The sequence below is a fragment of the Simochromis diagramma genome, unplaced genomic scaffold (genome assembly GCF_900408965.1).
Source record: "Simochromis diagramma unplaced genomic scaffold, fSimDia1.1 OVJJ01000501.1, whole genome shotgun sequence".
In the NCBI taxonomy this organism is placed as follows: domain Eukaryota; kingdom Metazoa; phylum Chordata; class Actinopteri; order Cichliformes; family Cichlidae; genus Simochromis; species Simochromis diagramma.
This window is the reverse complement of record NW_024387320.1, coordinates 4,796,824-4,820,347: the sequence shown is the minus strand read 5'-3', so window position 1 is coordinate 4,820,347 and position 23,524 is coordinate 4,796,824. Positions and strand designations below refer to the sequence as shown.

The 23,524-nt window shown below is 40.3% G+C and overlaps 1 protein-coding gene across 4 annotated transcripts; it reads left to right on the top strand.

Annotated features, from left to right (window-relative positions):
- Positions 1-4,052: 4,052 nt before the first annotated feature.
- On the top strand, positions 4,053-20,691 carry senp7 (SUMO specific peptidase 7). Of its 4 annotated transcripts, none has more exons than XM_040005788.1 (23): positions 4,053-4,184; positions 6,525-6,609; positions 7,454-7,519; positions 7,598-7,713; positions 8,432-8,686; positions 9,075-9,199; positions 9,543-9,643; positions 10,438-10,768; positions 12,096-12,244; positions 13,270-13,404; positions 13,493-13,526; positions 14,098-14,325; positions 14,444-14,853; positions 15,014-15,141; positions 16,959-17,075; positions 17,190-17,306; positions 17,681-17,776; positions 17,873-18,060; positions 18,169-18,215; positions 18,303-18,346; positions 19,308-19,376; positions 19,486-19,636; positions 19,721-20,691. In XM_040005788.1, the coding sequence occupies exons 1-23, from the start codon at positions 4,135-4,137 to the stop codon at positions 19,874-19,876; spliced, it is 3,198 nt and encodes a 1,065-aa protein (XP_039861722.1). In that variant the 5' UTR covers positions 4,053-4,134; the 3' UTR covers positions 19,877-20,691. The 4 variants fall into 4 exon arrangements, with proteins under 4 accessions (XP_039861722.1, XP_039861723.1, XP_039861725.1 ...); XM_040005790.1 differs by having other exon boundaries at positions 4,066-4,241; XM_040005789.1 differs by lacking the exon at positions 7,454-7,519.
- Positions 20,692-23,524: the final 2,833 nt, after the last annotated feature.

Sequence of the window (23,524 nt, the reverse complement as noted above, 5' to 3'; positions counted from 1 at the left end):
AGTCTGGGGACGAGAGGGATGACTTGTCCATCAAGTCCATTGCTATGGGCCATTCGTTCCTTTTACAACTGTTGCAAGTGCTTGGGCCACACAGCCGGTAATAAGTGGGACTCTGCCAGGGCTGCCCTTTGTCACCGATTCTGTTCATAATTTTTATAGACAGAATTTCTAGGCATAGCCAAGTGGTGGAAGACTTCCACTTGGGTGGTCTTACAATCTCATCTCTTCTTTTCGCAGATGATGTGGTTCAGTTGAATTCATTCCAGCTTGCACTGGAGTGGTTCGCAGCAAAGTGTGAAGCGGCAGGAATGAGAATCAGCCCTTCCAATTTTCGGTTGATCTACATCCCTACCCTCACCTAGCACTAGATTGCAGATACAAGCAGCGTAAATGAGCTTTCTCCAAATGTTGGTTGGCCTCTCCCTTAGAGATAGGGTGAGGAGTTTGGCCATTCAGGAGGGACTCAGAGTAGAGCCACTACTCCTACATATCGAAAGGAGCCACTTGAGGTGGTTCTGACAGGGATGCCACCTGGGTGCCTCATGCCTGAGGTGTTCTGGGTATGTCCTACTGGGAGGAGGCCCTGGGGCAGACCCAGGACACGCCGGAGAAATTATATCTCTCGGCTGGCATGGGAATGGCTTGGTGTTCCCCTGGATAAGTGGAATAAAGTGAATGGATGGATGGAATAATGGTGAAGTGAAAATCCGAGTTTAATCCTTAAAATTACTTTTTTTTTTCCGTGCTGGGCCTTTTGACTTTTCCAAGCTGGAAAAGCACAGGATAGAAATGGCAGCATTATTGGCTCCATTCAGGGAACACTATAGTGTCCCATGACAGCCATGTTGATGAGAAAGCACGAATTACTGACTGTTGAATGAGTTGTGAATAATTACATCATGGATTTTTCTGCTGTATGTACAGATTTATACTGAGAGATTTTGTAAAAAATCTTTTTGTGGAAAAAAACTTGATAGATAGGTAGATAATTAAGTTTAAGCACCATATGTGCTGAAACTGTTGTAAAACTTACAGCTGTATTATTGCTGGTCTAACATTGGTATGCTTATTGCCCCTGGTAATTGGTATGCAGTGTAACAAAAAACAAAAAGACTGTAAAAGTGGATGGTATATTTTTTATATACATGAATTTTGGGTCCCGTGGGTGCTGGAGTAGCAGACCAATTAAACTATAAATTAGTTATTGTTCTGCTGGGATACTTGCTGGGATGCATCTTGAAATTCATCTTCATGTGATAGTGAAACATGTTTCCATGTTTCCACTTGGAAGAAGTGGAAACATGGCAACAGCCATCAGTTTTCCCAGACACAAATCCAATAAAATCAACTGCAAGATTTGCTGAAATGAGACGAATCTACCGGCAACATCACAGTATGAGAATTCATAATGAGGGAGAGTTTTTGCAGGGGATCTACACAACTGTTGGCAGCTTTGGTTGTTTTAATTGCTTTATTGACACGTACCAGCCACCTTGGTAGGTATTCTGTGCTAGTACCAAGTTGGACCTCCTTTTTCCTTCAGAGCACAGATGCAACATTTTCTTGGTCCATTTGATGTGATAGCATAAGATAGTTGTTGCATATTTGCTGGCTGAATATTCATGATGGGAATTTTCCTGCTTCACCACATCCCAAAGGTCCTCTATTGGATTATGATCTCGTGACTCTGAGGCCATTTGAGTACAGTGAACTCACTGTCAAGCCAGATTTGAACTTTGTGACTCTGGTGTTTTATCAGAAGATTCATTGTACACACCAGAGTCATGGTCAGAACACGGTCAGCAACAATAAACAATATTCAGTTAGCACCAAGGAGGGATTTGTAAAACCAGGCAATGTTTTCCAGCCACCCTTTGTCGAACTTTGTGGACCTCATGGAAATTGTTGCCTCTGTTGCCTTTTTTTTTTTAGCTGACAGGAACTGCACCCAATGTGCTCTTTTGCTGATGTAGAAGACCACACCTACTGTACACCTAAGTCTTTGCATTGGGAAAGAATGTTTTTTTTTCTTCTTATTTCTGATGTTTCCCAGTGCTTTACTGCAACAGTCTTCAGTTGTTTTTTGTTCATTAGTTGTCTTCACCATGGGAAATGCACCTCAACTGAGTTGACTGTCTGACTCTAAAACACCATAATATTGTACTTCAATACTTTAAAAATGTTTCCAGTTTTTCTTTGTTCCAGATGCTGTTGACTTAGCCACTGCCAATTTCCTAATATTCCTAAAGTTAAATGTGATGGATCTGTTTTGGCTTTCATCTTAGTGACTGACTGTTTAACTTGGACTTAATGTGTGAATCCTGTGTCCACACATTGTGGATTCACATAAACAACTAGCAGATGTAAATACTACACTTGGAATAAACTCTAGACCTTTTAGAAGACAGTAAAACTTTATTGTCATTGCACAGAAGTACCTGCTTATTTTATGAAGAAATAATGAAGGGATCATACATCTGTTATAACGCTTGAGTGAATTGTAGAATAATATTTGAGCCTCTGACAATAGGAGCTACTCATAAAAAGATAAATGTAAATGTAATTCCTCAACTGTGAATGGAATATTTTTGTTCAGCCCCCTCGAATTAAAGCTGACTGTGTACATTTAAACTGTTTCTTGTTTTTTTTTTAATTTTTATTTCAAAACTAGACTTCTCCTTTAAATATTAGACAAAAGCTGCTAAGTTTTCCTTTAATTGATGAGCATGATCTAGCTTTTATTGCGTTATTGCAACTGTGGTATGCTACATCTCAGAAGTAGTGGTGAGTTGTAGGGTATGGCTAAAAAAGAGCGAAAGACTAAGCCCACCATGGTATTATAGGAAAAGCCATAAAGCCTTTATAATAAACTTAAACCTACACCACCCTCCCCATTCTGGTATTCTAAACGGTCTTTAGCAAAAATATAAAACAACCTAATTTATAATTACATATACCTAACTAACAGGGTTGCCAACTCCCAGCAAAAAAGAAAAGAAAAAAAAATAGCGAACCACTCCCCCACCCTCTGTTTCAAGATGCTTAATTGACAAAACTGATTTTAATTTAATGCACGTATCAAACAAATGTACAGAAATCTATTATTTTTCTCCTGTAATCAAATAGATTCAAAATCTTTCTTCAACAGAATTGCAGACTGCACAGATGGTACCTTCCCAAAGGAAAGAATACTATAACTTACTAGGGTATATACTAGATATTACTATTTAATATAGTATACTTAATATTTACTGAATACAATAATGTATTTCTACACATTTTACATCAGATGAAAACTTTGGTTGTAAGATTCAGATAAATATTTATTAAAAGCTAGACATTTTAAATGAGAATAAGAAAGAAAAGTATGGATCCTGGTGTTATTTGTCTCTCAGAAACAGTTCATTTCTTCCCTTCAACTCATTCATGTCACCTAAAAGGTAGACCTGTTTCTCCATCACCTGTTCAGCTCTGATGATTCAGTAAGGACATCTCCTGGTTTCATCTTCATGTTTCCCTCTCACCACATATCCAAACCGATATCATGGCCAGCAGCTATACAGCTGTGGCTCCAACAAACATCAGCTGATACTAGAAATTAACATTAAATAAATTCTACCGACAGCTGATCAAGCTTAAACGTGCTGCTGTTGTTTAGCGCTACATCTGCTGGTTCCCTCTTTCTGGCGCAGAGAGAAAAGCCGATCAGCTGATCATTGATCAGTTTCATGATTGAATTAGTAACTTTCTAGCTGAAGTAGTTATGAAATCCCGTTACTTTTCACCTCAACTTTAAGGTTCGACCTCCTCTGCTGTAACTGGTCAAGCCCAGATTCGATCATGACCAACTGGCCAATCCACCACCATTCATTTATATCCTTAAAAAAAAGAAATAAACCCCCATCGGCCCATAAAAACGAAAAATCACGAGCGCCCCACCGGGCAAATGCCCGGTATGCCCGATGGCCAGCCCAGCCCTGGTCTCAGCCCGCTCAGAACACCGGCGCTACAACACCGCCTGGGAACAAACTGCTCTTCACGCTCTTGTTTTGCTCTGGATGCACTTCCGGGTTTCACCGGATGTTCCTAAGGAATATTGCAGCGCCCGTTGAGTACACTATCGGACTGTGAAAAATGTGTGCCTTCTGTGACTGTAAGGTGCAGGTGTACACGTCCGTGGGAAAGTAGGTTTCCAGTTTCCTGATACTGTGCGTTGCACTTACGAGCGGCTGTGGCCTGGGGTAAGCTTTAGCTTTCCTGCGTGTTTCTAGCATCATGGGTAAGCCATAGCTTTAACGCTGCTAGCTGTAGCCGAGAGCTAATCAGATTTCATCTTTCTGGTGTGTTCAGGCAGAGAAAATAAACATAAATAAACACGAGGTCTGCACGGTGACCTCCGAGGTTACAATGTGCCGTGTTACAACCATAATAAAGGTTGGCTGTTAGGATTGGGAGCAGCATGTGCGCTAAACATCAGCTTCAATTACAAAAGAAAGCTGGAGTGTTGCTTGCTGAACTGGCAGTGTCGGTCGCTTATGGTTAGCTGCAAGTCGGTACTGTTACAGTCACAACACCGAGTTTTATATATATTTCTGAGTTTGCATTTCATCATTTTGCCTTATGAGAGTCCACAAAGAAACTGATTTATAATTCATTTAACTTCATAAGATCTGTCGATGGTGGTTGATGCAAAATAGGAAATGCATGTGAGTTTAAACATATAGGAAGTACATTTTCTTTTGATCATGTTTGGCAGCAATTCGTGTGGTCTGCCAAGTGCCTTTTTCCCCTTTTACAGCAACATGTGATGTAGTTTCCTTTTGGAGAGGGTTTATTTACTGAATAATACTTTTTCCAGGGTTTGAAGTCAGTTAACTGACTTCAAACCCTGGAAATACCTTGAAAATACTCATACTTTTGTGATACGCTGGCCAGGATAACAACGTGGGCAATGTATCTGCAATATTCTGCAGTCTGACACACTCTGAGAGACATTTACGTCAGATGCATAATGATATATGCCCATTGACCATTTTATTAGGTACACCCGTTCAACTCAAAACAAATACAGCCAATTACATGGCATCAATTTGAGGCATTTCCACATGTAGATATGGCCAAGAGGACCTGTTCAAACTCTGAGCATCAGAATAAGGAACAAAGGTGCAGCAGAAGACTACAGCGGAGTGGCAGTTAAGCACAGGAAACTGAGGCCACATTGTGCACAGGCTCACCAGAATCATCCAATCTCTATTGTCCGATTCTGGTCTGGTTTCTGCTGCAACATTTTGTTAGTAGTATTATAATTTAAGGTAAACAACATGAAAGCATGTGGTGGAAGTGTAATAGTGTGGGGATATTTTCTTGCACACTTAAGGTCCTTTAGTACCAACTGAGCACCGTTTAAACATCACAGCCTACCTGAGAATTGCTCGCCACGTCCATCCCTTTATGACCAGAGTGTAAACATCATCTCAGGTTTGGTTCTAGCAGGAAAGCGCACCATGTCACACAGGTCAAATCTTCTCCAGCTGGTTTCTTGAACTTGACAATGAGTTTATCAGATCTCAGTCGATAGACCACCTGTGGGATGTGGATGCGAAGTTATTAAATTTGCAGCAACTGTGTGAGGCTTTTATGTCAATGTGGACCAAAATCTCTGAGGAATATTTCCAGCAACTTGTTGAATCTATGCCATGGAGAATTAATACAGTTCTGACGTGGGGGTCCAACCTGATAGTAACAAAGTGTATCTAATAAAGTGTCCGGGGAATGAATGTATTACTCAATTTGTTTTTTTTAAAGAAAGCTTATTGTGGTAATGTTCTGGGGTTATTATTCAGTTTTAATAATGTTTGAGTGTTTAGCTGAATGTGTGGTTTGCCATGTTCCCCCTCATTTTTCTTTTCTTTTTTCTTTTTTTTAAACACAAGCTGATTAACTGCTGTTTATTTAACCATGTGTGCGTGACCACAACAAGTCATGAAGTACTGATGTTTTTGCCTGAGCAAATAAAAAAACACAGTGTTATGTCACGTTTCATTAAATCAGGCTCAGTCATTTTTGTTCATAAAATATTCCATAAAAACTGGAAAATGTGTTTTGTTTCAATGTTCAGAAAACATATCCCAAGAGGAAGCAGTTATGTTGTATTCCTGTGTTAATATTTGTCTCACAGCTAACTATAGGTCATAAAACTATATGTCAGCAAGTATTTCCTGTTTTAGGAAGTCATTAGTCTTCCCATTACGCACATTTCTCTCTGTTTTATCACATTTGTCTAAATTTTATTAACATTTGGCAGGAATCTGTTAGCATGTCCATCTTTTGGAAGTTATTTGACTGAGCCACTCAGTTGGAGTTTTTCTTCCAACAAAACTTGTTGTTTGTTAGATTTATACCATTTTCACATTCACATGCAGGCCATTTTACATGCTACTGTTCTTCATGATGATAATAATAATAATAATGATGGCACACTATATGGCTTTTTTCACATTTGTCTGTTTGTTTGCTTCTTGCAGTCTTGTTGCTGTGCCTTACCCGTGGACCATGATGGAGCAAAGGAGAGCCTTAACTATTCCATTTACAGTGGGCAAGGATAACCTGGTATATATATATCACCTATGTTTTATGAAATACCCACTTTCCATTTCATCCATTCATTCTTGTGAGCTTGTGTGAGTGTGCCGTTTTAATTGTATTTCCTCTTGGCCCAATCCTGTGGTGCTGATGGCTTCATTGCTGCATTCATATCCTTTGCTGATCACAAGCACGTTGCAAATTGGGATTCTTTTACTTTCTCACATGTTTGCTCTTGTGAGTCTGATAATCAGTGAGCCCACTCTCTTCCTAGTAAGGGCTGGAGACCTGACTGATTGAGGATAGGGAGCTGTACTTAGTGGATTTCCTTGCATAATCAACGCTTAAAAGCTGTTGGAAGGATTGTAACTAAGAGTTACTTTGACTCCCACTGAAGCTGCTGATTATGTCTTCGGTGAACTTATTCATTGCTGGTGTTTGTAAAATATCAGAAAACTAGCAAAAATAACACCTCTTAAGATACCACAATGCTAAGTTCTCCTAACAGAAGTCTAGATTTAGTTTACAATGACAAAACGAGAAGCAACAGATGCTTCTTGAGAAACAGCTGAAAGTGGACAATGCAGGTCTTTTTGCCCGAGAGTCAACATTTTTAAATAGGTGTTAGCTGACTAGTCCAACAATTCATGGGTTAGGGAGCTTTGACTGCTACCCATCATTGTATTTGAACTGGGATTATAGACGCTAGTTTATACACACCGCTTTAACAGCAGCTGATCTGACAGTTGCAACTGCATGCAACAAGCTTAGCATATTTCCTTAGTTGTGTGAAAGAAATCTTGCGCTTTTGTTTATTGCATTGCAGTGTGTTTCATACAAGCATGGTCACTAATAACCATATTAATTTTAGATGGAAAATCCACTCAGAATTCCCATGACATGTCTTTCATCAGAGTATGGAAAATTAGAAAGACAGGTACAGCATTATCTTTATGCTAACATGGTTATTCTGGGTTATTCTTATAACTAACAGTGTCTGCCTCCTCTTTGAAAGGTTTCCTGGACTGCGTTTGCAGATTGCAAATTCAGAAATCGCAAGTCACCGCATAAAAACGGATCCACGAAGTTTGATCACAGCCATGCAGCTATGATCGCACTGGACATGGACAGGTAAGGAGGCAAGAAGTGTCGTGTGATGATTTGACTTTTTTAAACTGCGGACTAAAATATCTGCTTATGATTTAAAACTCATAAATATGTGCTGTTGTCTACACAAAAAAATACAATTTTTTGCAGTCTTAAGCATTCACGAAATGGGGCGCTCACAATTAATAATGAAGTTCTCCAAGGTCTCTCTTAATCTAACCTTCATTACTCCAGGACAACAAAAATAAAAAAGTGTCTCTGCAGTATTTCTTCAAAATTAGAGTAATATCATTTCTCTGCAGAGCACTTGCAGGAGCAACAGAAATGGGAGAAGAAGGGTAAAGAGTGCTGATAAATTAAATAGATGGAGGTGGTCATTGTTCTTTAAGACAGGTGCTGCACAGTTAGTATACGACCATTAAAATGCCTGTTTGGGCCACACAGGCATATTTGCCTTTTCTGTATATATTTTATAAATTTTGCACAGTGGTCAGAGTTGCGGTCCATAAAGGAAACATTGCAAACACCATGACTCAAAGCCAAGCTTATCATTTCTGCACATGTGACTTATCTACACCAGTAGACCGCACCCTGTTGATCAGCTGGCACACATAAAGTCTCACGTGCAGAGATAGATGAGTTTTAAACCTGAATACCTCAGTGGGCTTGATGGGAACAATATGCGGAGAAGACGTCGCTCGAGGAAGGTTGTGAATCAACGATTCTCTGCTTTCTCCCACAGGAGGAAGCCTCTTCTGATCCTGACAGATGTCCTGAAGACAAAATTCGGCATGGAGTATATGGAAAGGACAAAAAAGACTCATAGTGCGAAGAACAGAGGACAAATGCCAAGCAGGCAGAGGGAGAGCGGTCAGTGTAGAGAGGAAACACCGACCTACAGAGACACTAGATCCAGTCAGAGGGAAGCCAAGAATAACAGGAGCAAGAGTGTGACACCCAAGCGCAACCAGAGGACTGTCACTCCAACCTCCCAAAGGTGGGATAGCATTGTAAAAGAAGTAATGTGAAGGACTATTAGTTAGATGAAGCAGTCAGTCTCTCTCAAATATCCTTACGAGCAGTAAGTTCTGGTAAACACCGACCAACCCAATAAGACGAAGGGGGGGAAAGTAAGTTAAAAAGTGTATGTCTTTCTGGCCACTTTCATTAATTTTACATCTTTAGAGGCTTGTAGAATCTGCAGTAGCTCATTTTAATTGGGGAAACATATTTACATACAACACACTTTACACTAAAGCCAGCATACTTTTTTTTTTTCCAACCCAGACCTGAATGGAAACGCCCAATTTTTAACAGTTTGCTGAAAATAGGAATAAACTGTACAGCATAATCAGAACATCTTTTCCCGTTTTTTTTCTCCACAGGTTGAGCCTTAGAAGAAGACCACAAAATGTTGACAACCAAGAGGACAAAGAAGAAAGCAAAGATATCGAGGAGGTGATAATAGGCAAGGACAACACAGAAGATGACAGATTTGCTGAAGTTGTAGGTGGGTAAACATGAAGAGTTGATGCAGTTGTTGGTTTAATGCTGCTGGCGCTCTTTTGTGACTGACTTTGTTGTCATAAAGACAATGTTGGATTTAACTGTGAATAAATCGTGTACTCGAGACATTACCGTTCCATCCACCGCTGGTCTTATTTCCAGAGTAGCTTTAAAAAAACAAAAGTTATATAGAGCAAAGGACATCACATGTTACTCTGTTTACTTATCAGTGTTTAAAGTTTAGTAATCGTTGTCCTGTTTTTGACCTGCTTTGAGGACAGGGAATTCCATTCATAGGTTGTCAGTGGTGTATGAGTGTATTTTAACTTTATGTGTTTGTCATGCAGACTGTGGGTTGTCTTTGAGCTGGGAGCCTGCTGAGGATATAGTGTCCTGTGACATCAAAGACAGGTGGACTGATTCAGAAAAAGATGCACAGCCTAGTCTGGTGAGTACCACTTTTAAAACTCAAAATGAAACCAGGAACAATCAACCTTGATTAAACTTAACCAATCGCCGGAGAGCTCAGCAGGTGTGCACCAGACTATGCAAACACGGTAGCAAATTTTCTTGTCAGCCTTGTGCTTTGAATAAGGCTTTGAGTCCTTTCCACGCAAGCAGTCAGAGTCTGAAACACTGGAAAAACAGAAACTGAAAGCCAAAGTTGATTGGCATACTTCCTGGCCATAAAAATTGAGATCATGTGTGGGGAGATTCTGGCTCTAAAGTTAGAGATAAAAAGTAGAGACGCATCCTAACCAACTGCAGGCTCAGTGATCAAGAACTGGCAGGTGACAAGAGAAAAAGTGTTGGCAAACCAATAGAAAATGTGACTGTTGGACAGATTAGGTTGAGACAGAAGCTCACTTCCTCTTTGAATTTAAGAGATTCAGTGATATAAGGAACTTTTTCAGGAGATAAAGTGACGGGGCACATCTTACTTCCCAGTACATGTTAGCATGCTGTGACCTGAGCCTAAGAGTTACTGCATGAATTCCACCCCTGTATCGTTTTAGTGAATTTAGTGCTACAGTTAACTAGATTAGAACAAAAGCTGGGAAACGAGTAACCTGCCTACCAACATCTTTAAGACTCAGCAGTTGTTATTTCGTGTCTAAAAAGTGAGATTAAAAATTTATTTTGTTTTACTGTATTCTAAAAATGGCTCTGTGATCTTTCAGTTTATGCTGTGTGCTCAGTAAACAGCAGAAGTGATACATTATACTTTATGTTGTGTGATAGAAGAGGAAAAGAAGGGATTCGGCGTCCCAATGCAATGGAATGGAGAGCCCCAAACGCAACCGCGAGAGCGTTCTTCAGCTCACAGAAGAAGATGGAAGAGATGGAGGAGCATTCTCTGCACCCATTTGTCACGAGGACAGTAGAGAGGATGGCGATTTGGAGAGCTTGGAGCATTGCATAGTGCAGTTCACGGTGGGTGAAGACGATGGAACAGAAGTTCTTGTCCCAGTCATCAACCCTGATTTGGAACGGGAAGATTTTACTGGCAGCCCAAGACAAAGCCTATCATCCACACAGGACAACGGGAATCAGATCAGTCCCTCTGAGCCCAGTGAGTACACCCAACAAACGTGTGGCTTCAGTCCACTGCTGAGTGTGTCTGAGCAGGCCAGAACCTGGCAAATGAATACCAGTCTGCTCTTTTGTTATGTGTGTGTGTGTGTGTGTGTGTGTGTGTGTGTGTGTGTGTGTGTGTGTGTGTGTGTGTGTGTGTGCGTTTGTGTGTGTGTGTGAGGGCCTCATTTAAACAAAACTTCAGTAATTAATTGTGCTGCATCTGCTCAGTGACTTTGAAATTGACTCACCTTGAAATAGCGGTCATCAAAATAAAGTGTGTTACTAAGTCATACATGTTATAAGCGGCTCTTAGTCAGAAAAGTTGCACAACCAATATTCCCGATTATGAGAGAGAAAGCTACTGCCTATTTACAGCATGTGATGGAGAAATAGGCTTTTGCTGATTGTTTTAACAGATTAAAAGACCTGCATTTGTGGTGACGAACCGTTTCACTCTAACAAAGTACAGCTATACTTTTGAGCGTTTAATTCTCTCAGCCCTCTTCACAAAGACCAGGATTTGTGTGTGCGTATGTGTGACACAGAGGGCGCTATCTGTTGGACTAGTTAAATGCATCTTAAACTAATCTCTTAATCAGTAATGGTGGTCAGATAAAATGTAAATGATAACTTTGTTTATGTAGCAATAAATACATGTAATTTCTTTCTTTTTTATTTCTCCACGGCTGAAAGCAGTACTGATCATTTTGGTGCTTATTGATTCTCCAGTTTTTAATAATTTTTTTCCCAGGGTTCATTCAAAACCAGGTTTTGGGGTCCATCCCTACTAGGAGGCACCCTAGTAGTCTGATGCCTGAACCAGTTCAGCTGATTCTTTTGAGTGTGAAGCAGGATGTTATTAGGTTGTAACCATTAGTTGCTTTTTGCATACATTCACCAAAATTAGTTTGAAAAGTTACTAAAAATGTCAAAGATGTCAGCTACCCTGAGGACTTACTTATTTATCAAGTTAACAAGCTGTTATTTTAATGCCTTAAACATTAAAATACAACTTCTCTGTAGCATCCATGTTCTTTCTATGTTTATGAGGCACATGAACACACTGAAGACTGACGCAGGAAAAGGGGCCATCCGGGAGCACGTGAAAATACAATTAGCAGCTACAATGTTTTCACTGTTTAGCTTACCCACGTGCCTTTTCCTGGATTACTACTGTCCTCACTGTGGCTTTAAAGCCCATTACATTTCCATTATACAGTATCAGATAGGGGCTTATGTGTCCTCAAGCGTTTTGTACTTTTAGAGAATTCCAAAGAAAAGGTTCACTCTGGCCTCATGTTGTCTTAATGGTTGTGTTTCAGTTGTGCTGTCCAGTGACGATGAGGAGGGTGGAGACGTTTCTCGGGGCTGCAGCCAAGTCCGCACACTGGTCGCTGTGGAAGACGCAGTAATAAAGGGTCAGTCGCCACAGGAAGCTGAGGCCAAACAGCAACACACTGCTGACATGCAGGTTAGTAGAGTGTGTTCAGTCCAGCACAAACACATTTCATATGTGATCTCAGTTTTTATAATCCCCTTATATGTTCTTTTCCTTTTTTATATTGTGCAGACAACAGCCTCGCACATGCCTCTAAACTGAGCTGAGCTAATGCCCAGATTAACATGACATCACAAAGGGTGTTTTACAGACATGATCCGGGGGCCTAAGGTTTTACTTCACCCCAGGGTGTCCAAGTCACCAACTGCTAATTAAAAGACAATACTTTGCCTGTGCTGCAGCCACTTAGTCTTGTATCTGACCCAATGACATGAAGGGAGAGAGGAGCCATGCACGTGGATGTCTGGATACAATAAAAGGAAGAACTTGTTCTTTTCTAAACCATTATGTTATCGATTTCACAGTCACGTGAACTAAGATCACTCTACAGCTGCTTTCAAAAACTGCCACCATAGTAAGATCATGGCATTATAAGGAGAACATCGAGTTTCAAACCTGGTACATTAACAATGGTTTATAGTCAATGCATTTAACACATGCATCAAATTTTGGCAGGAAGAGTCACTGAATTCAGCTTTAAATAGCTTTGCAGTGCATGCAGTGAGTAAGAATATTTGTGTGTGTGTGTGTGTGTGTTCTTTAGCTGTAGCACAATATCACAGATCAGTTTCATTTAGTGCCACAAAAAGGTTGAACAAACTCCTGCAGAATAGACCACCAGGTGACATCCTGCGTCTTCTCTTTCTTTCTCATTTGAGCAACATATCAAGACAAATATCTCGATATACTATTTTTCAATAGACAGCGGAATACCTGCAAACTGCCATGTCATTCTTTTAACCACCACCAGATGGTGCCAAAGCAACAATTTTATATAGCCTCTGCATGCTGCCCTTTAATCATGCCACTAGTTATCTTTGTAGTCTGTTATTATCCTGACATTACCGTGTATTAATCTGTTTGCATCGTTGTGCGGCTGCGCAGCCTGCTCTATTTCCTGTAAACTTTGCATGTGTGTGTCTGTTTGTGTTTTGCAGGTGTTTGTTGTGCACGACACTACTCTTCCAGTGACTTCAGCTCCCAGTTTCAATATAGACTATTCCTGCATGGAGTTGCCCTTCTGTGGTCTGCACTGCGGAGTTTATCATGGAAAAGCAAATGGACCCATCGCGGTAACCCTAATAAAATGCAAAGATGGGCTTTTTGCCGTAAGCATGCACAGAATTTGAAAATCTAATGCATCTTTCTCTCTGTTCACAGATAGAGGAGGAAGAAATCACCATCCCACTCAAAGGTAATATTGTAAATATGTTTTGATCTTAAGTAATTCCTTTTCCTAATAACTTTTAAAGAGAACCTCTCTCCATCAGCTTTTCTGATCATTTTTTGTGCCTTTGGGCAGGGTTGTATAAGCTTTGACACAAAAACAAGTCACCTCATTTTGTTTTGGCACAGTATCCTCTCCTAGCTTTTCACTTATTTCGCTTAGCTTCTTTGTGCTAATGCGTCAAACCCTCAAGATCCCAGTAGACTTTCACCTCTGAATCTGTAAAACTCAGTCAATTTATGGGTTCATTTAATGACATTTTAGCCTGCCTTTGCGTGCGTAACCCTTGTTTCTATTAAAGAAGAGTGGTTGAACATTATTTTCCAAAGCATTAAAAGCAAAAGTATTACTTAGCTAGAAAAAGATTTATAAAAGGCAAGAACAAAATTGTTACCTTATACTTTAAAAATACTTGCGCAAAATATACAAGCTGTTTGTCAATTTAACAAGACAAACATTGTAAAATACCAGAAACAAGAATAAAGTGTAAAGCTGTTTGTAAAAATGTATTGTCCTTACGACCGCATCTTGTGTTCAGACACCAGTGAGGAGCTGGAGGTGAAGTTGACCTTTGAGCGTTTGGAGCTGAGGAGGTACAGTGTTTGGGAGCGACAGGAACTGGAAGAACGACAGCTGCACTTTAAGGGTGATGATGAGCCCACACCTGCTGCTGTGCTGCTATTTTGTGTGTCAGAAACTGCTGCCGCTTCGGTACAGCAGGACCTCTGCCTGCTGTCGGCCAAAAAAGATGGAGCTGTGAACACTGGTGAGACTGCTGGATGACAAGTTCAGGGTTTTGGTCATTTAAACTTAAAAATGCTGAAGGTTTCTGTTATATAGTGCCAGCATTCAGCATTATTTCATATTGCGCTCTGTTTTAATAGGGAAAGCCAGCCCTTTCATCCTGCTGACTCTGAGAGAACCTCTGGAGGGAATGGAGGGAGCTTTATTGCGCTCTCGCCTGGACATTGCCTGTCTCAAGACTCTGGCAAATGAACAAACCAATTTAAGGCACAGTACAGACAGATTTAGTGAGTTGGGAGACGTTCTGTCTCCTGTTCTTTCTCTGGATGATAGCATAGAGCTGATTAGAAGAACTGGACTAGACTCTTTCCTGCTCTCCATGCTGGGTGTGACAAACACGGACACAGAACCTGAAGAAGACAAAAAGCCTACAGCACAAAAGACAGACTCAGTTTTAGAGACAGAGATTGCACCAGAGCCAGACACAGAAGCACCTTTGCTCAAACCAAAGCCTGATCAGGAAGAACAAAGGGTTGAATGTCCCTCTGATGTAAGTGTCTACTGGGTGGTTCAGTAAGAGTATATCCCCCCCCCCCCTCGAACCGTTTTTTCTTTACTGGTACTCAGCTTGCAAGCCTGCACATTTAGCTTGTGCCCACTTCACAATCACCTGACAGCCACTGGTCTGTGATGTGCATTTCCCTCCACAGAAGGAGAAAGAGGAACCGACTCCTGTGTATACAATGTGCCATCGTAGAACCAGAGGATCCTACTCTGTGTCACTGTGTAAACCAGGCTCCAGCTGGACTAAATATAAACATCAGGGTCTGGCTCACAGGCAAGTAGCCTAAGCTAAGATGCTTATGAGATTCATCAGTGGAGGTTTGAGATCTGTTCATACAGACCACCAGTATATTTAAAATATTTGTACAGACAGGTCCTTAAGTATTTGGACAGTGGCACAAATTTTATAATTTCTGCTTCTTTACACCAACACAGAGGATTTGAACTACAGCAATTAAGCTGTGATTAAAGGTGTATGTCAGGTACTTTGATTTTAAGTTGCCCGGACAAGTGAGACTAAATGGTAAAAAGTTACAGGAAAAGTTTGGGTAGTTCCTTATACAGACTGTCCTATTATTATAATAGATTTTATAATTTGAGTTGATTAATTCATAGAAATGTTTTTTTATATTTTTAAACTGTGGACCCAGTATAAATAGTGGAAAACCAGGAACTTTTGTGTTATTTAACTGTTTATCTGTTCATTACTTTGGTGTACTATGAATGGAGTCTTCAATGGGCTGATGTAGGTGTTAATTCAGGGAGGTTGGAGCAGTTTTGTGGATAGTTGTGGCCTGCTACTTGTTATTTTTTGAGGAAAACCAAAAACTCATGGTTGACCATGAAAAACAGGTTAAGTGGATGATCGTAAAGCTCTCATAGGTGAGGAAAACCCTTTCACAACACATCTAGCAAATTCGGGAATATTTATAAAGAAGTAGCTGTATCACCATCAAGGGCTATAATCAAAAGATGCCTTTGTGACAGTAAATACAGAGGGGCTACAGCAAGATTCAAACAGCTAGTATTGGTCAAGAACAGAACAAACTGGTTAGACTTTGCTAAGAAACATCTAAAAAACATCTGGTCCAGCTGTGGAGTAGGATTCTGCAGAAAGATTAAGTCCAGATGAGCGTGAACCAGAGTGATGGGAAGAGAAGAGTATGAAGAACAAAAGGAAGGGCTCGTGATCTGAAGCATACCACATCATCTGTCAAACACAGTAGAGACAATCTGATGGCATGGAAATGTATGGCTGCGAGTGGAACTGGGTCCTTGTTGCTGATTGATGATGTGACTGCTGATAGAAGTAGCAGCATGAATTCTTTGCAAAATGCTTTACTACTTGGATGCAGTCAAAATCCGGAAACCTGGATGACCTTTATTAAAGAGGATAATGACCCCAAACACAAAGCTAAAACTACCTGAAAACAAGGAACAGAAAGTTCTGAAGTGGCCAAGTCAGTCTACTGATCTCAGCCCAAGCTTATTTTCCACTTGGTGAAAGCAGAGAGCTCCACAAACAAACAGCTGAACACAGCTGCAGTAAATGCTGTCAGAGCTTCTCAAAGGAGGAACCTCTGGGGATGCCAATTGACTGTATAATTCTTAGTTAATTCTGAGCCTTTGAAAATTGTGCTATGTTGTGATATCCTAAATTGCTAAAATAATATTTTATTGAGCTCCTCGAATAAATTTTAAGCCTCCACTTTGATCACATTGTGATTGCTTAATTTCAGATCCACTGTGGTGATGTCCAGAGGCAAAATGATTAAAATGTTCAAGCTGTAACACACTGCGAGGAACTTATTGGGATTATATTTATGAACGACAATAGGAGAGCAGGGAATATTTTGACTGGACTAGCTTAATTCTTAGATTAATCACTAATCAATCACAAAAGTGAATGAATAAACAAACTGCAAATTATTTGGGGTGTTAATACTACTATGAGGTCCCCATTTATCGTAATACTAATCTGACTTATGAGATCAGTGCATCCTCATAAAAACACTTTGAATAATATGTATAACCTAAAAGTTCTGATGATCTAAATAACAGCTCATTCTTATCTCCTGCTTCCTTACTTAGGTTGATCCAGTTTCCTCCTCCGCCAATGAAAGGAGGAATCACTGTTACAATGGAGGACCTGCAGTGCCTTGACAGTGGGAAATACCTTAACGATGTTATCATTGATTTTTACCTCAAGTATGAACTTTAATTTTTTTTATTTATTAAACAAAAGGCATTAACTGATTCTGAGTCTTGGGATAGAGATGCTTCTAAATTGATCGTTTTTGATTTTTGTGTTTTTAAAACCAGATACCTCCTCCAGAACGCATCTGCTTCAGTGGTCGAGCGCTCCCACATTTTCAGCAGCTTCTTCTACAAGCAGCTGACGCGGCGGGACAATGCCAGTGAAGGTGGCAACAGCGACTCGTAAGTAACCCTGATAGAGTTTGCAGTCTGCTTTGGGGTGTACTGATTGTGTGAAATGTCTTCACTTAAAAAGTGTTCTTACCTTCTTACGCTTTACTGGATTTAACAAGATAGCACAATAACTGCCAGCCGTTTAAGATACACTACATCCTCCTTAAACAGTATTATAACCTGCAGTACCTTTTGAGTTGGATGCATTGGTCATTAGTGTAGATGTCCACATCTACACCATCTAAGCTTCAAAGACCAAAATGCAATGCTTAATAGATTGCATGTTTAATGTATTTAGACCTGATATGTCCTGTAATCAAGATTCATGTTACAGGCACGACTCCAAAAATGTTTTTATTGTTTTTATTTTTGTTTGTATTCAGCTGTCAGAGACAGAGGCGGCACCAACGCGTGAAGACATGGACACGACACGTCGACATCTTCAAAAAGGACTTCTTGTTTGTACCTGTCAATCAGGAGTAAGTTCAGCACAGGAGGTGTTATTTGCACAGTTTTCTTCTCTTTTTAATTTTCAGTAAAGCTGTTAAACACATCACATGACTCTCTCCATTTAGAGCTCACTGGTATTTAGTTGTCATTTGCTTTCCCGGACTGGGTGAGCCTAAAATCGAGGGCTGGACAGGAAAGAGCAGCGACGTGACGGAGGAGTCTGAGAGTCAAGATGATGCGCAAGGAAGTAAAAGCTTTAATGATGATGTGGGGAAATCACATATGCCCAGTGACAATATAGACACAGAGACAGGTATTTTTGACTCATGCCTTCTTTGTCTTTGGTGTTTATATGTGGTGTTTATACCAGTGACGACAGAAAGGTGAAGGTAATCATTGTGTGTCGTTTCGTGTCTTTTAGAAAATACCCAGGAAGAATTCACCAAAGATTCACCACCTAATCCAGTAGTAAGATATAATTCAGTTACATATAAGAATATTTAAAAGTGTCTGTTTGTTCCGGCAAACCAGCTCAGTCTATTTTTGTCTTTGTAGAGTTGTACAGAGCTGACGTGGCAAAAGAAGACAGTTTGCAAAAGGTGAGTTTTTACACCTTTTTAGTCCATATTCTAAAAAGAAACTCCTGTTGTCCTCTGATCATCTGTTTTCTGACCTCTTAACACCATTTATGTTCATGCACTGATAATGGTTTAGTAGGGTGGGTCTAGATGGGGTGTTTTATTAGGAAAAGCAGCCCAATGCTCTAAATTGTGGCTGTGTGTGACTTCCTGCCAGGCTCATCTGCTTTGTGTAGCTTGACATGACTTCTATCCAAAATGTATTAGGCGCATATGTTTAAGCAGAAAGCTGCTTCCAACATACGTCTAATGAAGTCATAAGCATCGTCGACAGTTACTGGTCAGCCACCACTAGCTGATTTAACCCGTTGAGTTCAGTTCAACATGCCGCTCACTGTGTTGGTTTCCCTTGTTGCTGGGCTTCAAAAATGGTAGTTTAGATTTTTGTGAAGGAGTTGGTCTCATGAGTCATCGAGTGATGCCTTTGACCGACCAATCGGTGGCATGCAGTATGATGTCACATCTTTGGAGCGACTCGGCTTGTTTGGAGCCCCGGCTGAGCAGGTACTAATAAATACCTGCTACCAGGTAGATGGTTGGATACTTTTTGATCCCACAAGGGAAATTTTTGTGCTACAGCAGCATGATAAAGAGTAAAAATAGTACAGTGTTCAATCCAGAATAATAAACAACACAGTTAAATAATAGGGATATGGCTCTTATGCTATGAGATGGTGCAGGAATTTATGCATTTACAACAGTGGTTAAAAAGGCACTACAACTTAATGTAAAACCCCTAACAGCTGAGCTGAGCCAAGTAGGCACTTGCGGAAAAGAGGCAATGGTCTTTGTGTGTTTTGGAAGTTTATGTGTTTCTCCCCTTGTCTCTGGATATTTAAACACATCCGAACAAAAAGACTTCACAAATGAAAGCTTGATGTAAAAGTGAACACTGACTTGCAGCTGTCTGTCCTCTCTGTAGGCCGTGTATTCTTATCATGGATTCCCTTAAACTTTCTCTTCATGAACGAGTCTTCAAACTGTTGCGGGAGTAAGTATGACACCTTAAACCCTCAATTCTGAAGCTGGGTATGCATGGGTATGGGTCTGTGTGAAATTTTATTGTATTTTTATTTTAATGACACATATTTGTCTGCCAGATACTTGCAGTCAGAATGGGAGGTGCGTCGTGGGTCACCGAGGGACTTTGGTCCTGATCAGATGAAAAGCTCACACTGCCACGTCCCCCTTCAGGATAACAGCAGCGACTGTGGCCTCTACCTGCTACAATACGTTGAGTGCTTTTTGAAGGTAAAGCACTTTTTTAAACGTCACATTTAGTTTAGCTAAAAATGCGTTCAAGGACAGCATAATTAATTCTGCTTCTGCTTTCAGGACCCCGTGGTGCACTTTGACCTCCCACTACACCTAGAACAATGGTTTTCACGGCAGCAGGTGCGAAGGAAGCGAGATGAAATCCGAGATCTTGTACTTAACCTTTACCGACATCAGAACCTGGATAATAGACTAGGAAAGCAGCTGAGCGGTTGAGCACATCACATTCCTGTAGCCATTAAAAATCACTGCTCATACTGAGCAACGGTCATTTCAGCGTGAACTGAAAATATTTCTTTTAAAGCAGATTCTTTTATTTTATGCATTAACTTGAAAATGTAAACCTTTGACTACCTGGGGGTCCTATTAGTGAATATAAAAGAATTGGCTAGTTAAAAATAAAGGGCAGAAAAACATAAAAGCATATCTAGACACACAAATCAATCCAAGACTTTTTACTGTTTGTTTTTATACTGATAACTATTTTATAAAGAAATATTAAAATTCAATTTTCTATGTAGTATGCCCAAGCAGATAATGTGTGAAAGCATAACAGTGGTAAAACTTAGTTTGCAAAGTGATATATTTAAAAAAATATTTTTTTTTAAAGTTCTATTAGGATCCCCCTTGCTTTGATCTTTGGTTTCTTTTAAGCTTTTGTAGTTTGAATTCAGCTTGCTGGCATCCGGTAGACATTTCGTGTATTATCCGACTGACAGTTCAGTTCAGCTCAGATCTCAGTTGTGTGTTTTTTTTCTTATCCAGGTTGTCCCTGATGTTGCCTTCTTTTGTATCAAAGTTTTATTAGATGAGATTTACTTTAGGCAAAATGTAAGAAGAGTCGGTGTGGTATTTAATAGACAGGAGTTTTCTTACTGAATTTCATTATAAAAAAATATGATTTGAAACCACAGGACTGTGCCTCTCCCTCCCAGTTACAGACAGACCCGGCAGTCACCCACTTCTCTAATTAAGTTAAAGTGTGTATAACAGTGTGTGTCTGTGACTCTCTGTAGAGCCCGACCAATACTTCATTTGAAAAAAGTCTGCTAATCTGATATATCGGCCAATTTTTTTTCTTTTCTTTGTGAAAAATAAACAGATGTTCTTGTTTGAAACACAGTAGGAAAGGAATTAAGTGCAAAATTGCCATTGCTTTCATATCAAATTGCTTCACTGGCCTGTGCTGTTATCCTGCCTGGGTTTGTCCTGCAAAATGAGTTTCAAGTCCTGGTTAATAGATAACTTTATGAATTTAACATGAATACACCTCGCAAAAAAAGTTTAAGGGCGCACACGCTGGCATGTGTAACGTTCGATGACTTGCTGAAGACCCATTCAGTCCTTTATTAATGTTCTCAGTTTTCCCTTTTTGCCAGATTGTTCAGTTGTCGTTTTCTTGTGTAACACCTTTATGGTGTTCTCTTTGGGATTTTTTTTATTTTTTATTTTGTCAGATGAATGTACAGAAACTGATTCCAAAATACATTTGGTTTCATTTGTATATTAAAACTTGTAGAAAAAATGATGCTTGTTCTGATGTGTCTTTTTTTTTGTTGCTGTTTATATTTGAAACTAAATTGCTTAAGTTAATAAGCCCAGTCTGGTCCTTGTGAAGAATGATTTACAAACTGGTGCATTGTGAAGCGTTTTATTTTGACTGGTGAGTTGGTACACACGCTATGTTATTGTCAGTAGTGGATTCTTGTTACCCCACAGCCATTAAAGGGTGATGGGATATTGTCTGTGAAGGTTCTCAGTCATCCAGGTCATCGTAGTCAAAGGAGCTTGCAAAGAAAAGCGTCTGGACTTCTTTAAGTTGCTTGAAGACGTTTCACTTCTCATCCGAGAAGCTTCTTCAGTTCTAAGGTCAAATGGTGGAGAGTCCCAGATATAAACCTAGTGGGAGTATCCCCCCACAGAGGGACAAAAGGACCCCCTGATGATCCTCTAATCGCCTGAGCCAAGGTGTGAAACTGGGTGTGGGTCCCAATCAGCCAGAGTTTCGGGTGAGTTCATTGTGAAACCTGGCCCCACCTTATCATGCGAATTCCTGAGGTCAGATGGCCCAGGATGTGAGTGGGCGTTAAGGCGTCTGGGAAGGGATCTCAAAACTGGATTATAGATGGCAGAGAGTTGGTGTCGTAAACCCCCGCCTCTGTTCAAAGATGGTCGCTCACAGTGGACATAGATGGCTTCTTTCACTCCTCTTTCAAACCATCTGTCCTCTCTGTCCAAAATGTGAACATTGGCATCCTCGAAAGAGTGACCTTTATCCTTAAGATGCAGATGGACTGCTGAGTCTTGTCCTGTGGAGGTGGCTCTTCTGTGTTGTGCCATGCGCTTGTGAAGTGGCTGTTTGGTCTCTCCAATGTAGAGGTCTGGGCAGTCCTCGCTGCACTGTACAGCATACACCACATTGTTAAGTCTGTGTTTTGGCGTTTTGTCTTTCGGGTGAACCAGTTTTTGTCTGAGCGTGTTGCTGGGTCTGAAATGCACCGGGATGTCATGCTTGGAGAAAACTCTCCTGAGTTTCTCTGATACACCGGCTACATAGGGGATGACAATGTTGTTGCGTCTGTCCTTCTTATCCTCCCTCGCTGGTGTCTGATCTTCTTTTCTGTGCCTCTTTGCTGACTTTAAAAACGCCCATTTAGGATAGCCGCACGTTTTGAGTGCTTCCTTTACATGTGTGTGTTCCTTCTTTTTTCCTTCAGGCTTAGAGGGAACATGTTCTGCCCGGTGGTGTAGGGTCCTAATTACTCCAAGTTTGTGTTCCAAAGGGTGATGGGAGTCAAAGAGGAGGTACTGGTCCGTGTGTGTGGGCTTCCGGTAAACTTCGATGTTGAATTTGCCGTTCTCTTCAATGTGCACAGCGCAGTCCAGGAAAGGCAAACAGTTGTCCTTTGTGTCTTCCCTGGTGAACCTGATGTTTTTATCCACAGCGTTAATGTGCACAGTGAAGGATTCCACTTCTTGTGTCTTGATTTTGACCCAGGTGTCGTCCACATATCTGTACCAGTGACTGGGTACTCTTCCTTTGAAAGAGCCAAGAGCCTTCCTTTCCACTTCCTCCATGTAAAGGTTGGCTACAATAGGTGACACGGGGGAGCCCATGGCACAGCCATGTTTTTGTCTGTAAAAGCCTTAAAGAAGTCCAGCCGCTTTTCTTTGCAAGCTCCTTTGACCGTGATGGGATATTGTTGTCACCCAACAAGGCAACGTAAGAGTTTTCAAACTGAAAACTCTGAAAATCTTCAGAGAGGTTTTCTGAAAGTGTTAAGAAAGACGTCACCTAGGAATTGTGATATAAAATTCTGGAAACTCCAACATTCTGTTCTGTTTGAGTTAAACTATCTGCTGTACAGCTTCTCATATTTTCTCAATCCAGTATGTTCTTAGTTTGTGACTAAGAATTTCATGTGTTTTTTTTTTTTTTCAAATTATTCTAAGATTTACCTGCGTCCCAGAAAGTATCACTAAATGTCCTTAGCAATGTGAGTTTTTTAAAGATTATTGTTTATTATTCATTTTTTGTTTGCTTGTTTGTTTTGATGATGCCTCAGATATACCAAAGCATTTTGGTATATGAAGCTAAAATTTCACATTTTTAGGCAAATCTAAGATTATATGAGAGATTACATGACCCACGTTTTAAATATCACAATAATTAACAATATATTTATTTACTTACTTTTGCTTAAGGATCATATTATTTTAATTTCAACCTCCAAATGTGTGTTCAAACACTCTTTGTAAATGCTACAAAAAGTTGGTCTACTCAAAGGTAAGAAGAAGCAGATTTCCAGTTTGAAAACCGTTTAAACCCCATCGAAATAGCAAGTGGCTAAAGGTCATCTCCTC